A 17116-nucleotide genomic window follows, 5' to 3' on the forward strand; every position below is an offset into this window, starting at 1 on the left:
GGCCCTTAAATTTTCTTTGGGAATCAATTCTCCTCACAAATTATATGAGAAATTCCTTTAATGTCAATGTGAGGTACTTATATCCAGAAGGGTGGGAGAAACTGGGCCCAAGTAGTTCAGATACTTCTGGATTGGTAGATGTGCTTGCTCTGAGTGAGATTTACAAGGCTGCTGTATCACTGAATTGTCACTAACACCCTCCAAATAAGTTAAGGCTTAAATGGGGTTTAGAATTGTACTAGCCCTCCATACTGGGGTGAATTGCCCTCTTGTGTGAAGACCGATTTATAAGTAGGTCAAAATTGTCACATTTAGACGTATTTACAGTTACACTCACCTGAATCTGGATGTTCCGATAAGGTTTCACTGACACCAGTTACATTTTGATCCACGGAGCAGGGAGAGAGACTTGAAGTTGAGTTGACTGACAACACTGCATGAGATGCTGTTTCATACTTATAACTGAACACATACAACATTATATTTAGTTGTGATGTTTCTGGGCAGTTGAAGAAATACAGGGGTATATTTTATCTCAGTACAGGGGGAATTTTGTGACTGCTGTTTTGGCGAATAGACAGTATGGGCATCTAACTGGAAAAAATAATTTGAATGCGGTGCACAGACAAAGTGTTAATTGAACAGTTAAAAGAGGGTCACTTAAGTAAAAAAAAAATAAGGGGGTAGGGAAAAAATGAGCAAAAAAATATCAAAAGCAACTGTAGTGTAAATCTACAGTCCTCTAGCCTGCCACACGCTAATTGGCAATATGAACCTTGCTACTGTGCACTGAAAGTCCATTGTGCAAACAGCAGTGTATCAAACCATACTACCGAACTACAGAACTTTTAGTGTGCAGTAGAAGGGTCCACACAGCAAGTTAATGCATAGTATACTACAGCGCTGTAGATTTACACCCAGTTTGTCATGCACTAATTCTCCATATAGACAAGCCCTTAGTTATTTCTTGTAACTACAGTCCTATAGTCTCTTTGAGTTAAGTAATAGAAATGATAAGCCTGATGCTACTGCAAAACAGCAGAAGAGTTAGAAAGACTTTCTGCTGAACATAATTCTTGAGTTTTCTTTTTATGATTATAAACTTCTTGTGATATATATGGCAATTTCCTGCAATATCCGGGACAAACCTTATTGAAGTGAGTTTAAGTATTTTAGGAGTTCATTGTATTAAGAATGCAAATGTTTATGTATTAGTGTGGAATTGTATGCAACTTCTTTAACTGGGAAACAGGACTAATGTAAACCTTGGAATTGGTATGAGTTTCAACAGGCCAAACAAGACTGAACTTTCAGTTGAGTGAGTTTCCTAGGAAATACTTGGCATGAGGGGAATGTAAATTACCCACCTCAGGAATCATTCTTTTGAATCATCCTGCATCTTGAGGAGAAACTCATTGTCTGACTGATTATCTATTCATAGTCTCTTCAAAGACCCAAACTGGATAAAGGAGTGACACACAGATTGATGGGGATTCTTGTTCCAAGACAAAGCAGTTATGAACTTGTAACCCCAGAAAACTCCTTTGGTGAGAATTGGGGGAGTATTCACCTGCCACAGTTGGGGTGATCTCTGGTAAACTAATCAATATGCATGTCAGTTATTTTATTGTTTTAATATGTTTTCTCTATAATGCTTTTACCATAAGAATAAAGGTACTTGCTTGGAAAGAGCTATGTGCTAACTTAACTGTGGGCAATAACACTGTTTATAGCCTCTGAAGAGAAGGCAAAGGAAACCTGCTTAGGCAGTCTCTTTTGCTGAGAATATACAGTGTAGGCAGGAAGTGTGCAGCCTAAAAATCTTCCAGTCATGAGGGAGAGAGACACACCCATTTTCCTGAGAGAAGTAAGAGCTCAGGAACTGGAAACTTGTGAGTGGGTGTCCTTGCTGGACCATAGAGGGGGAATACAGGTGCAGTTGCCTTGAACTGTGACACCCATAAAGGATTCTATTGTATTGAATATAGGAATAGAAATGTGTTGCATTGTTTATTTGTCACTGTATCAAAACTTCTGCTAGAAGAAATGTCATGGGTAGACAAAACAGTGCTTCTCTGAACAAAGAGAGGATGCATTTGTTGGCAAATTAGTTTCACGAGACATGAGAATTTTTAGCACCCTGAACAGAACTTTTGGCCCAGTTCTGCAAACACACACCTGAAAAGTCTCACTGAAGCCTCACATGAGTAATGACTATTTGCTCAGGTAGGGGTGTGCAGGATCAGCCCTTACAAATGTATGGCATAATACTGTAAGCTACTAATTAGACTCCTCCTTTAAAGTTCTGGATTTCTTCAACTCCCATTTCTGTGGGGCACCTTCACAGGTGAAGTTTGGAACCTTATATGAGTGACCCCTATGTCACAGTTTCCAGGTAACTGCACATGTATTCCCCACTCATGGTCCACCAAAGACACACACACTAGGCTCCCAGCTCCTCAGTCATCACTTCTCTTGGGCTGAGACCTACGTCTCTCTCCCTCCTGAGCAGAGTGTTGAGGCTGATCTACTGATTCCTGATTTACAGTGATATCCCCAACAAGCCAGACTTTCTAAAAGGCCAGCGTCTGCAATTTGCTTTCTCTCCAGAGGCTATGGCAAGTGTATTGCCAACAGATATAAGTTACCACACAGCTCTTTCTAAGCAAGCACCTTTATTCTTAAGGTGAAAGAATTACAGAGAAAACACATTCAAACAGTAAAAGAACCTATACGCAGAGATCACCCCTCCCCCCACTCCAACCTCGGGTTTTGGTAAGTGTCAGTGCTTCAAAATGCAAAACTGGGTTTCCCCCATGGTTACCATTTCATAACTGTTTCAGATTCAGAACCAGAACCAAGACTGGACAGATCAGCCAGTTTCTTTTTATAGCTCAGGCCTTTGATCTCCCATCTCCAGGAACAAATAATCAGTAAAGATATTCTCCTCAAGATGTGGCTTTGAAAGGCTGATTTTTTTGTATAACTAGAGGTTGGGAATTTGCATTAACATTAGGTATTCCCCAGGAAATCCACTTCACACTTCTTGTCCCAAAAGTCCATCCTTATCTGGCACATTTTCAGTATAATCTTTTGAACTCCTGGGCCTCACATCACATCTTCCCCCTAGAGAAGTTATGCACAATCCTGAACCACAATAATACATTTAATACAGTGGACCTCAAAGATACTTAAACTTAATTCAATAAGGCTTTTCCCCAGGATATTTCAGGGAATTGCCATATTTGTCATGTTCTACTCTTCCATTTTACCAGCATACAAATGACTGTGAGCAATTATTGAAGAACTAGAGTTTGTGCTGCCGCGGAGACACCATCATGTTGGACTTTAAAGATATTGGACAATGTAGTCAAACACGCTCTTGGAGTAGAATGCAGCTTTTCAACTTTTTTTGGATTAAGGCCCCAATATAGCACTGAAAAACTTTAATCACAGGAGTAGTCCCACTGACTTCCATTGGATTATTCCCACACTTCAAGTTTCACACACGCTTAAGTGCTTTCTTGGAATGGAGCCTCAGGGTCCTGTTCATAACTACAAAAATACCCAGTTACAGAAATCATATGAAATAGTTTTATAATATAATTATTCTACTGAAATTGTTGTGATTCATCATACTTTAACCTTCCGTGCAATAACCCTGTTTAAGGTCAGACTCTACCATCCTTCCTCACACTGAGCAATATCTCAGCCCTTCAGTAGTCCCAGCATTTTCCCTTAGACTCTTCCCTTAGAGTTAGCCATAGTAATGTCTTGAAAAGCAGCATGATGCACACTAGGGTTGACTGAAAAATTTTCTGTTAAAACTGGTTTTTGGTGGAAAATTTTGGTTTTCAGGGAATATAAATTCACATGGAAAGTGTCCACTTTCTGCAGAAAACGTCTGCTTTTCCTCAAAAGCCTACAACCCAACCAAACCGAAACATTTCTAGCTGAAATTTGAGACATTTTGGTGGTTCTGATTTTTGAAAAAAAGTTGACATTTTTTGAAAAAGTTGACATTTTGAAAAAAAGTTGACAAAGGACCGGGGAAGGAATTCCCACCAGTTCTAATGTGTGTTAATGTATGTGTGGAGTTGCCTGGCTTGAATATTTATTCTGATATCCAGAATATTAATTTAGTTTTAGGCCCTTTGATAATCCCAGATTTTAAAAACACAGTGGTGTTCGTTTGATAAAATGGAGAAAGTGGTATAGAATCCCAGTGCTATGGTACTTAAATTAGCCTTAGTGAATACTTACTATCCCATGAAGAAATGAGGCATTGCTGTTAAAATACTTCCAGCTGACATAATACAACACCCCAAAGCAATGATTTTTGGTCTATGAAATTTGGCTCCAAAATAACTTACAAATGCCAGCACCAGCAAATTACCTAAAAAAGCAAAGAAAACATTACTAGTAGATGCTGTTCATTGTATTTGCTCTGAGGAATTTACTGTTTGTTACGGAATAACAATTACCAATCTCAAAACTTCCATCAATTAAGCCAGCTACAGAGGAGGGAATATCAAATCTTCTTTCTATCTGAGTGATGGAACTTTTCATAATTGTTCCAGATAACGTTTTGCACAAGTAGCTGAATGACAAAGCAGCGAGAAACACCTGAGGAAAGATCAAGACAGAAGGTGGGAGGTAAGGGAGGAGAAATTGATAATATAGAAACCAAGAGAGCTTAAATCTATAGAACAATCTGTATGAATTAAATCTTAATTTAATTAATTTTACTAATCAAACTCCAATAGGGAAAATGTGATTTTTCTAACACAACATGAGGTCTTGATCCTGCAAGAAGCTCCCTCTGGGCTTTCAGAAGGTGTTTTCTTCCCATTCTTGGCTCACTGTGATCGAGAGAAGTCATGTGCATGGGACAGCCCAAAGCAGCAACTAACTTTGTTCGTGCTTAGGGATGGCATTGCCAGCTTCAGCATCCAGAAAGCACGGCCTCCTTTGCTTTGCTGGTCAAAGGCTCCCCAGAATAGAATTTGTGCTTCTGAACCTAAAAGCCATCTGTAGATGGCAACCATTTCAGTAGAGACAGCTTACCCTACTGAAACGTAACATCAATTTTCAAGCTATCCACAACACTGAGACCAACTGAAGAAACCTTGAGGCCTCGAGGTGCTATGAGAATACTAATAATTAACAAGAATAAGAGCGCTGGTCAGAGGCCACTTGCTGAAACTAGTGCAAACTGTCAATGAGTCTTAGCTTCAATTCAGTTATTACTTTTTTTAAGCCAGATTGTCAATCCCCAGGTTAGAAATCGTGTTGGTATTACAACACTGGGCTTTGCCACAAGCTTCACAATATCCCTTTTTTTCAGAGGTCTTGTACAGATTCTTTGGCAATCTCAACCCTGTTGGGATGTAGTTTGAAGTATTTGGATTATATTTTTGTTGTACCCCTTTGCAAAGGAAATGTTCGTATTTGACTTTTTTATAGGTTTAAAACAAGAGCATTTGAATACACACTTTGCTTTGACACACAAACTCTATTAAGTATTGCAATGATTGCAGATAAAACCATGCTTATGATGACAAGACAGTCTAGGAGTGCTTAAATATTATCCAGATATTTCAGCATAACAGATTTGTACTGAATCCCAAACAAATAAACCTATTGCCCTCAGGGTAAAAGTTAAAATAGCTTGTTTAACCTGACAGTAGATAAGTGGACAAATTAAACTGCGTTTTGAACTTTATGATGCTATTTACTGCAGCAGATGACAAGCAAAGCAAATCCTAAGAGAAAATGTTTTTAAAAGGAGTTGGACGCTGGATTTGCCTGGAAATTTGACTGAAAAAATCTTACAGAAGCAGGCTTTAGTCTAAGAATTTTCATATTTACTGGGTCCAACAATTCTGAGATTTTTGGGGTGGGGGCCACTATTTTCAGTAGTTTTACATCTAGTCCAGACTGAAGCCATGAAATGCAAATAAGCACGAAAGTAGGAACAAAAAAGTTAGTTGAACTGTTCTAAACCTCACCACACAAGCAAGAATTTAGCAGAACTGTTCTGACACCTCTCCCCTGCAATGGATTCCAAAGTCTGATAGGAAGATGAGGTGATTCTCATTGTAACTGAAACATTTGTGCCCATCCCAAACATTAAAGTTATTGTGTCTATTAAATTCTAGTTTCTATAACATTCTGTGCCACACTCACCACTGGGATAAGTGGATACAAACTCACTGACTTCCATGCCTGCTTCTGCCAGTGGTGAAGCTGGTCCAATGAGACTCCCAGGGGTATGAGAGTTTTGAGAGCAGTTCAGCTACTACTGGAGATATATAGGGGTGGCAAAACTGGTTCAGCTCAAAAAAGGAATGTGCTAACCTTTGCCCAAACCTTGAACCAAGCAATTTTGAATATGTGAAAAAGTTGGATTCGCTAATTTTTATAATTCTGTTACAGGCCTCTGATTGGACCAAATTCATCGCTGGTTGCAGCTCCATTGACTTTAATGGAGTTACAGCAGGTATGAATTTGACCCAAGGGCCTAGCCTGGGCAGAAATCAGACACATCATTATACCATAAGAAATCCTGATTTCATGGTACTTCCAGCTCAGCCAGAAGCAGTAAATACTATGCCTTTAACAAGAAAGCAAAATTCTCATTAGTTTTCAAGCCCTATTTGCCCAAGATTTTAAATAATTCAAGTGAGGCAGTGTGATCTACTGGATACAGCATCAGATGAGGACTCAGAAGATCCAGGTTCTATTTTGGTTATGGCACTCTGCTGGGTGACCTGGGGCAAGTCACTTCACCTCCCGTGCCTCGGTTTCCCTACTGTAAAATGAGGGTAATGATAATTACTTTCTTTGTAAAGTGCTTTGAGATCTGTGAATAAGAGCTAAGTATTATTATTTTCCTGACACCTTGAGTGTTTGGCCAAACCAACTCGTTGAACTTTGCCTATCAGGACAGGGACTCAGTAGACCCACTTCAATTCCTGGCTCTGCCACTGGTCTGCTGGGTGACGGTGGGTAAATCACATTCCTCCCTGTGCTTCAATTTCCAAATATGTAAAATGGGGATAAAGATGCTGACCTCCTTTGTGAAGCACATTGAGATCCACGGATGAAAAACTCTACAAAAGAGCCATATATTATTTATTTATTATTATTGGCTTATATGTTTTTTAAATAAAACTCCTACTATTCTTTTATTAATTGGGTGAAAAAAATAGTGGGGAAAATAACCATGCCTGCTTATGTACCTTGAAGAAGAACACACATGTTATCAATGATTAACAAATAACAACAGTAATTAATAAAAGTAATCCACTGAACCTTCAAGCCAGTGCAACAGGAAGTTTTCTTTTTGACTGGTACTTGTTTGATTGCTCCATCTTCCAAAGGTTGGGGAGGCTCCACTGCCAGGTTTGAGTGATTAGCATTTGAATCCGTTTCCACTGTCATGGTTTCTTACCTTGAATTGGTTATCTGTTTTGTACAAGAAAACATGAGAAAATTCTAATAAATCCAGGGCTTCTTCCACAGAAATAATGAAATAGAAATCTGTAACTAACTTGCCCCTAAAAAGATTTACACCATGGCTAACATTTTCACAAGTGGTCACTAATTGTTTCCGAATAGAGACAACTTGCACTTTATTTTCAGATGTACTGAAAATCTGCATTTCTCACTAGGACAGATACTCTGGAGATGGTATCCCAGTAGACAAGTCTACTGGCACTTCAGGGCCTCAGCAATGCTAAAAATCTGGCATGTGTTGGGCACCAAAAATTAGTGAATGGTTATGAAAATGTGGCTGCACATTTATAGAACTAAATGGGGGTTGGGAGAGAGATTCTGTACTAAGATTTTATGAATACCACAAAATAAAGAACATTGCAAATTGAGTTTTATTTGTGTCGCGGATCCCAAAAATGATCACTGTGAAAGTGGAGGAGGAGACGTTGTAATAGGAAAGGAAAGAGATGGGGAGGATAAATACACCATAGGGACAAGCGAAGGGTTTAGTAAATAAGAACCGGAGCAGTGCTCTCACAAGGGAAAAGCGTCTCTATAATATATAACAAAAAGTACTGGGGGCACTGAAAATTAAGTCCATATGGAAAAAGAAAACATAGGATATAAGTGTTATAAGGAGACCTTTAGAAACTGACGGCAAAAGTGAAAGCCATCAACATCTAAGTGTCATCAACTGTAACCAAGTTTTTAAGTCTCAAGCTATATGTTACATTAGCGAGAAAAGGGTAAGTCATAGCAAACACTGAACAACTGGGATGCTTACTGAAGCACCAGCTACAAACACTGTATCTACTACACTAGAGTTGTACTTGTAGGAGGAGATTACAAGAGAAAGTGAGTGGATTTCACACAAGGTCAAAGTAAGACAGGGTTATGCAATTCTGAGATAGCTGTGTGTGCTGGGTGCTCAATGAGGCACAAGGCTTGGTACATTCTTTGCTGGAATGTAAATAACCAGGATCGCAACAAGTCCAGTAACAACATGAAAAGGTAGTGGGCTTATCCTGTGTTCCTTGTGTACCAAAAATATCCAATGAATTCAAGACTTCACATTAATTTGGGAAGGGGAATTACTCCATCTATTTCATGTCATAGAATAATAAGGAACTGCATTAAAAAAAACCACCTGCTCCCTAACACAACCAGCACAATTCATGTGCTGTCCTCGGGGCTACATCAGCCCTGTCTTTGCCTGGCAGGTTGACAACAGATTAACCCCATCCCCAAAGGCCCTTCAAAGTCTCCCACTGGGGTATTCAGCCCCTGATCACTGGATACCCACAGGAATCCCATATGCTCTGTTCCCAAAGGAAGAGAGTACCACAGTTTACCAGCCCCTTGGATCCCTCCCCCCTGCTCCTGTAATGCTTGCAGCACTTGACATCAATTATTAAAACTAAGGGGAATGTATTTAGAAAACATAGAGATTCAAATAAAAAGCAGTATGAGAGATGGAAACAAATGGTGACATATAAACCACGGCCATAATATGCATTTTAAAGCCCAAAGGTAACTAACAAGTTATCCTTCTGTCTAAAGAAGTTTATCTCACTCAAAGTTCTCTCCAGCATTTCCAACCACTCCTGATTGAGATCCCTTTTCACTAAACAAACTCATTGTCAGTTTACTTCCTAGGTGAAGGATACCAGGGTGTGTCTTTGCATCCTCAAATATACCAGTACAGACCTTTGAGGTTCACCTCAAGCTAGCCCCCTCTGTTTACCTCTTCTTGTCAGTTTCCTTCTTAAGTCTCCACCTGTTCCTCATTTGCTTTTGACTTAGAATGCTAATAGACTCCTATTGTATGACATACAATACACAATGGTCCCCCCCCCCTGGAGATAAGTGTCTCCCACCCCCTTTCTGGGGAGGATGTCTCAAGACATGCTACCTTTGAGTGAGCTGTTTTTAACTACAGACGTAGAGAACAATTTTCAGTGTGGATAAATAACTCCTCACATATTCTCCATACTTACATCTCACAGTGATTATGATAACTAGTGTGACACAGGCTTTTGTTAGAGACCTTACATGACATTATTTTGGTGGATCCCAGGGATCCCTGTACCCCTATATGTCCAGAGTCCTCTGCCAATTGGTATCCAGAGGTTCTTGGGTCACAGTTACATATTGAGTTAGTGGTACAGAATTGTTATTTGGACTAAACTGCAGGGATAAAAATTTCTGTCCCTAATGTACAGCCTGAGTAATCTGGGGAATTCTGTAAGGGCTGGGCTGCAGCAGCTGTGCACATGCATGCACACCCCATTTGCAGAGGAAGTGGCCAGTGGATCTACATGGTCATGGATCTGCTTGGCAATTTGTCTGATCTTCCTCTAGCCCAGCATACCTCCAAAGCCCCATTCTGTGCTGATGTGCAGGTAATCCTTAAAAACAGTATTCTGCAGACATGTTCTTAATCTTTCCACTACCAGTTCATAGAATCACACAAGTTCTGCTGTGGGTCACTGAGCATGCTGCAGCTTTGGAGGAGAGGGCAAGATTTCCCCCTCCTTAAAACAATAGAATTGTTTATTGTTTATTAAAGATTAGTTAGGCGGATTAGGTTTTATTTGTTTTTATTGCGATGCAGTGCACATATTCCATTTTGTGTTCTCTGCTGTGTTGTGTGTTTTAGAGCTAGGTGAGTAATAAAAATGATATGGGAATATTTTATCCCACAAAAATTAGTGGAAGTCATTTTTTTTGCAAATCATAAACCTTATTTAAAGAAAGAAAACACTTGCTAGCATATACTACTCCAATTAGAAAATGGAACAAGGCCCTGACCTGTAATTGGATCCATGAAGGAATACCCATATGCTGTCACCGAGCTCCATAAAAGAGTGAATCCATTGAAACAAACAAGTTGAGAAGTGCATTTTTCAATAGAACAAGGAGATTGGAGTATTAGAACTAATAGTCCCAAGCCAGAACACAAAAATCATACAGTACCAAAATCAACTCGCTTCACCTTTCCTGGCCCCCTTGAGAGTTGAGGATGAAAGAAAGAAAAAGTGTAGAGATCAACAATTCCAACAGTGCAGCCGGAACAGATTTGTGAAAGCTGTCTGAACCTTCCCTCCCTTCGGGAAAAGCCAGTAGCATTTTCAAGTATCTCTGCCCTGGGTCATACCACAGAAGACTGTGGGCAAAGTTTTCAAAAATGCCCATTGGTTTGATACAACTCCTGTTCACATCAATGGAAAAACTCCCATTCACTTGAAAGGTTTAGGATCAAGCCTTAGAGCTTGTCTACACTTAAAACGCTGCAATGATGCAGCTTCAGTGAATACACTTCCTAGTCGGACAGGAGGTTGGGGAAAGGGGGCTGGGAAGATTTTAGGAGCAATGGAGGCAGCTGGCTTAGTGTAGCTGGACAAGTCAGTGATGGAGTCCTCAAGAGCCCTTGATACTCTGAAGTATTTTGAGACAGAAGCCCAGGAAGGAAGCAGCGGTATCTACTTTTGGCCGGGGATAGATAACAGCTCTGCTCCTGATGCTACAGAAGGGGCCGGGGGGAAAAAACTGGTGTCAACATTGCAGGAGAAGCTATGTGGAGGGGCCAAGGGTTAGACCTGCTGGCATGCGCATTCTGCTGAACTTGGCTCATGTGCAAAGAATTTGGGTGCTGGGTGGGTTCCATGACCACATGACGTTAGGAAAAAAGACCAAAGGCAAATTTGCTGCAGGTATTAATCTGAACCAAAACATTTCATATGGTAAAAAATAGCAGCCATATTGCTATTCACAGCAAATCTATTACCTAAGTCTTTTACTTTTAACTTCACTCTTATTTAGAATTAATAGGCCTATTCCTTAGACACTATTATAAATTATTTGTTTTCTTCTGCAGAAATCTCAGACCTAGATTTTCAGAATTGATTAATGATTTTGGGTACACATTCTGAGATACCTTGCAGGAGCTGCATTTTCAGCACTTTCTGAAAATCAGGCTCTTTTAAGGTGTCTCAATTGCACCCAGAATCTTGGCCTCAATGTATAAATGTCATTCCCATTCCCAGGAATGTGAGTAGATTGGTACATGATCGGTTACAGGCTCTGATAGTAGACCTAAACACATACCTGTAAAGTACTTCTTCATCAACCATCATACAAAATCATTTTTTCTAGGCAGCTCATCTTAATTGAGAAATTCAACTCAAAATTCAAATGAAAAGTGATTATATCTCTTCTATTTCCACACAATGTGCCAGGCTATCAGCAAGTATAAATAAATGTAGTCTAATGATCTCAATGGAGCTATGTTGATTACACCAGCTGAAGATCTAGCCTGATGCATTATCTTGCCATTTGCTTGGATAGCCATATCAGTGTCTCTTCCTCAACTTTAGCAAGATTCGAAGTGTTCATTTTACCAAAAAGGAAACACAGAGAGGTGACGTTAAGGGATTTGCCCAGGAGCATTTCAATTAGTTGCATCATCTCTCACCAGACATTGCTGTTTACGTACATGACTCCATTCTAGCAGATCAATGGCCTATGGTCATTGCATTTTTCAAGTAAGGGTGCAGGGGAAAAGAATAACTAAAGCATTAAAATTTGTCACAAGCGTACAACCAAGTGCATACACAACAAGCTCACTTAGACTGCAATTCAAAGTAAGCAAATGATACCAGTGGGGGATTAACATTGTTCCAGTGATGTTCTCACTGTTTTTCACAGATCTGTGTCTGTAGATTCATTTCCCATTGCATTTGTGTAAGGACCTGATTGATAGCATATATCATTTGTGACAGTAAGAAAATATAAAGAGCTCATTTTTGTGTTTGATAAGTCCATCTATTGAGGCTCAGTTCTCAGGGTATAATGTAAGATCTTGGGACTAAACTATATGGACCATTTACTTCAGTTGGAGTTAAGAGCTTTCCCCACATCACATTAGACACTCAGCACCTGGCAGGTCATATCCATAAGATGAAATTCACCAATGAGCAGAGGGCCGGCCCAAAGCTTCTGCATCACATAAGCCCTATTTTGAGGACTTAGATGAAACAGAAGTGGAGCACTCTGTGTTGCCTCTCTGCATGGGGTTGAATTTTACATTTAATAATATAAAAACATTCAGGAATTCAGTTTGGCTTCCCATTCTTTCTTACATCAAATTACAATGGAGAAGAGAGCATCACATATATTTATCCTGGATAACATTTAATTAGTTTGCAAAGATCAAGATAATACAGTAGTTACAAATTAACAGAAAGGAGACATTCCAAAATGTCAAAAGAAACACAATTCCACAAAGAAACTACACTTATTAGGTTTTTGGCTAGTGTTTCTACTTGAGTCATTTTAAAAAGGCAGTACCAGCATGCAATATAATACCAGATGAAATATAATGGGCCAGGTCCTGTGCAGAAGTTAAAGGAAGCACATTGATTTACACCAGAGGAGGAGCTAAACTAATAGTCTCATTGATTTCTGAATACATTAAAACAAATGAAAAAATACCGTTTTAATTCTCAGCTTCCAAAATATGAAGAATTAATAATATTTTTTATTACTTTTGAGTACTCCACAGGGCTAAGTCCTGCTTGCATTACTCATGAAATAAGTAGTGATATCTATATCATCTATATATCTGTATCTGTATAATGGACTTTTTAATGACAACAGTGTACTCCCTCCCAACATTTATTTATGTATACGTAAACTATATCTATATCTACATATCATGTATGTGTACGTACAGTGGTGATCATTAAATGTTGACATTTACCGTGTGAAAGTAATTGGCCTTTTCAGGTACAATTTAGCATCAGAAATACCACTAATGCCATGGTAATGCTAATTATCTTCAACCAGTAAATGGCAATATTTTAATGGCTAGCATTATACTTAATCAAAGGGTGTTTTAAACAGAGATTGATCCTAAATGTCTAATCTGAAATTCAAAGGGAAGTAAAAATAAAATTTAAAAAGTGCCTACCTAGATTATGTATCCAGCACAGCAGCAGCTACTTCATCACTTAAATTGTTGAAAAAAAGTGGATCCTCTCCTTAAACAAGGCTGTTCTGATCTTATCAGTTGACTCATTAACTTTCCAGCATGGTCATTTTACTAGGCAAATAGAAACGACAGTTTAGGAACATTGCTTTAATCCTCTGTCTCTGTACAGTTCCATCTTCTTTTCCCAGTCCCAAAATGCATGCATACTACAAGATTAAAATAACATAGGTAGAGCATGCTTAGAATGGAATTCTGCATTTGTAATCTGTTTTGTGAAGCTCCCATTTTCCTGAGACAGAAGAGTACTCCTCTTGCCTTTACATAGTGGATGATCCAATCTTAATATAGCTGTAAACTAAAATAAAGGGCAAAAAGGAAAGAAAGCAAAAGTTTGAATTTCTTTTCAAAGGCTATGATTCTGAACGTTACTTCAGCCCTGAGGCAGTCTGACAGCATACATTGTTTTTGTCTATTGTATTTAACTGCTTTCTGTAGTTTCTAACTGCAGATAAAATATGTTTTGCTGACTCGGGCTGATATCAGGTCCTCTAGGCCCTATTAACTCCAGTCAAGGACTAGAAGAGGGTAAAATGGGTGTTGCTAGGTACAGGGACAAGAAAACAAGGAACTGTCATGCTAAGGAGAATGTTTAGGTTTGTGTTTCAGTGCTGTTAACAGCACTGGCAACCCAGAACGGTGGTATATTTAGGTCATCTTAAGTATGTGTATAGTCTCTTTGGAGCAGATCTTCACCGGCTTATCCCTGCCAATAATCCGGGCCATTTCAAGGATATGAAGAACAGCATTGCATTTGATTTGAAAAGGTGCTCCTGTAGTAGATCGGGCCTGCTTGCCAGACAGAATTTTATCCAAAATAGAGAAGACTTTGGTGGTTTTAACACATGCAATTTGTATCTGTGCCCAATCTCCACCTATGCATGACACCCAAATGAGATCCCACACACTACAGACTATGTAGACCTTAATAAAGTTAGCATGGATCTTCTTTTACCTGCTGAAATCACTAAACTACATTGACATTTAGGTTATTATAGTTAGGCTTTGCCTTTAACATCCCTTTGAGGTGGTAGTTTGCGCCTCTCGTTTCAGGCTCTCAGAGTGACTGACTGCACCGGTTTACATACATTTCTCATTTTGAATGTTATCTTCCCAACCAGGACTACAGGCACTGCTTTTAAATACCAACTTTAGTGTCTGTAGTGCAAGATATACCATGCAGAAAAAGGTAGAAGCTTGTACAGGAGCTGCACAGCAGGTCAATTCAAAAGCATTAATGAAAGGAGAAAAGTGAAGCTTGGAAGGTTTTGTTTAATATGTTTAGAAGCCCACTGAAGGTGGTAAATTAAGGAGCAGGAGGACTTCATGAGTGGTACTCTCAGAAACTCCACCTCGCCTACTTTTCTCCATTGCGGAACTCTTTTCTGATTCCCGTTGCTGTCCCAGACTCTGCTCGATATTTTAGTCTATTTTTATATCTTTAGCTTTCTGTGCAGAACCACAGGTAGCTTAGTCAGAATTAAGTAATCAATATCTCCACATCAGCCATGAGTTCAGGGGAGCTCTCTTTATAGTACAGAGAAAAGATGTGATAGAGTGTTACCATTTCATCCCCAAAGTAAATTTCATGTTATCTCCATGCAGCTTAGACCCTGATTTAAATAAGCACATGGCCATTGAAATCAATGGATTTAAGCACGTGCTCACAATTTAGTCAAATGGACCCTAAACACATGCAGAAGATCCTGATTCATGGGTCTGGTGGAGATATGGTTTCTTCCTCTCTTCCAAGGGGTAGTCCTTCTTCATGTGTTGTTGCTTGTGTTCACAGCTGGGCATGAAGGATTAACCTTCCAGCTTCTGCATGTTTACTTTAAAGCAGTTGGCCTGCTCCAATGGTCTAGAAGATTTTATACCTCATTACACCTGGTATCTCATTATTTATTGCAGGGTGAGAGAAAGGGTTTCTGCTGGTGTGAACAAAAAGACACTAGTGCTACATGATACAAACTCCTCACAGTGCATCCACAAGAACCCTCCCTCTTCTTCAGACATGCCATTGGCTCCAACGCTTTTCCCAAAGGCACTGGGATATATTCATAGCACAGTATTTCCTTTTCTTTTATGTCACCCCACAAGAAGGTGGAGTCTTCCACCTGTAGGTCTCTAATGTCAATCTTTTACCATTGGACCTGTCTCCAACTTCAGTATCAACAACCAGTGATTTTTTTTTCTTTAAACTCCATGTGGCGTAGGAAGCCACAACACTTATGAAGCTATGGACGAAGCAAAATACATTCTCCAGATGGGAAATTATTGAGCTTTAGGGGAAACAAATTGGGTTGTTGTTTCTCCGCTTGTGGTGGATTTTTGTTTGCTTGTTTTTTGAGGGAAGGAAAAGTATTTCCTTAGTTTCCTCAGATTAATAAATGCTTCTAAAGCAATTGGTCTCAGAAAGTGTGCCCGGTCCTCTGTACATTAAAAATCTACCATTTGTTCTGAAATGAAAGGGCAAACAATGAACCCCCTTTCTCCTATTTTATACATGGCTAGGGGAAATCTCATGAAGTTTCTTACTGTAAAACTAAGTTACTTATCTTTTATCTAGGTACAAAACATCTGTCCAAGCAACCATGCTATGAGTTGCCTACCTGAGCCAGAAGTGTTGAGGATGGTCCATTATTAATAAAATGGAAAAACAGAAAGCACTGTGGTATAACCAAATATTATAGGATTCCCATCCTTGACCAAAAAATATGTCTCAGCCTTTCCCCTCACCCCAATCCTCTTACAAAAATCACAGTTTACATATGTTAAGGGAAATAATTGGCATGTGACCACAAAATCACCATAATCTTAAAACTGAGATGTTAGCAACATCTGACTATACCTGAAGCATGAGCGAACTAGAAAAACCGCACTAGAAGTCACCTTTATAGCAGTAGCTATTTGCAGAATCCTCCAACTGGAAGGCGGCAACAGACTCCTGCCAGTAGAAATAGCTACCAATAGCAGTTGGTAGCTTAGCAATAGCCGTCTGTAGTCAGGCAACAAGGGAACACTGAACTAAGCAGCTCTTTTTTGAAGCCATTTTTATTCTCAGACCACTAATCCTTAAACAAAGGATCCATTGAGCCTGAAAAGTTAACTCATGCAGGGAAGTCAAATCTTCTCCATCTGTACTGACTGGTTGATGCTCTTAATGTTAGAATCTGGCTGTCAGAAACAAACTCAGAAAATGGATAACATAGAAGAAAATATAAAACAATTAAGAGTCTTCTCAAAAAGCTTCACAAGCTGATTATATGTTCATTTCAGAAACATTTTGGTGTTCCTGTTATTTTGGTGCATTTCCCACACAGCGTATCCCAGTGACTGCCTTGTTAGGCAGTCAGCAGAGTGAAACTAGGGACGAATTTGGTTCATTGACTTGATCATGTATCCGTATGGGGGGAAGGAGGAAGCGGCATCAAGACATTGTTCTTAATAAAATAGATGTCTCCAGCCTCCTATTTAAAATACAGTGAGTTGCCAGTAGTGGGAGCTACTTCCCACCTACATAGCAGCACAGACCCCGATTCTCATTCTTTGTACCCAATCTCTCTC

General features: G+C 39.4%; 1 protein-coding gene across 3 annotated transcripts in view; it reads right to left on the minus strand.

Annotated features, from left to right (window-relative positions):
- SLCO1B3 (solute carrier organic anion transporter family member 1B3) overlaps positions 1 to 16836 on the minus strand; it is a 49964-nt gene extending 33128 nt beyond the window's left edge. The window contains exons 1-6 of one of the 3 annotated variants that reach the window (XM_048827151.2): positions 16442 to 16834; positions 13472 to 13603; positions 7318 to 7470; positions 4485 to 4626; positions 4264 to 4396; positions 338 to 462 (exon numbers count right to left, since the gene is read on the minus strand). In XM_048827151.2, the coding sequence (XP_048683108.1) occupies positions 338 to 462; positions 4264 to 4396; positions 4485 to 4626; positions 7318 to 7446 (529 nt within the window). In that variant the 5' untranslated portion in view covers positions 7447 to 7470; positions 13472 to 13603; positions 16442 to 16834. Of the gene's footprint in view, positions 1 to 337; positions 463 to 4263; positions 4397 to 4484; positions 4627 to 7317; positions 7471 to 13471; positions 13604 to 16400 lie in introns of all 3 variants that reach the window. The other 2 variants (XM_048827145.2, XM_075121933.1) reach the window with 2 other exon arrangements.
- Positions 16837 to 17116: the final 280 nt, after the last annotated feature.

Source organism: Caretta caretta, chromosome 1 (assembly GCF_965140235.1).
Source record: "Caretta caretta isolate rCarCar2 chromosome 1, rCarCar1.hap1, whole genome shotgun sequence".
In the NCBI taxonomy this organism is placed as follows: Eukaryota; Metazoa; Chordata; order Testudines; family Cheloniidae; genus Caretta; species Caretta caretta.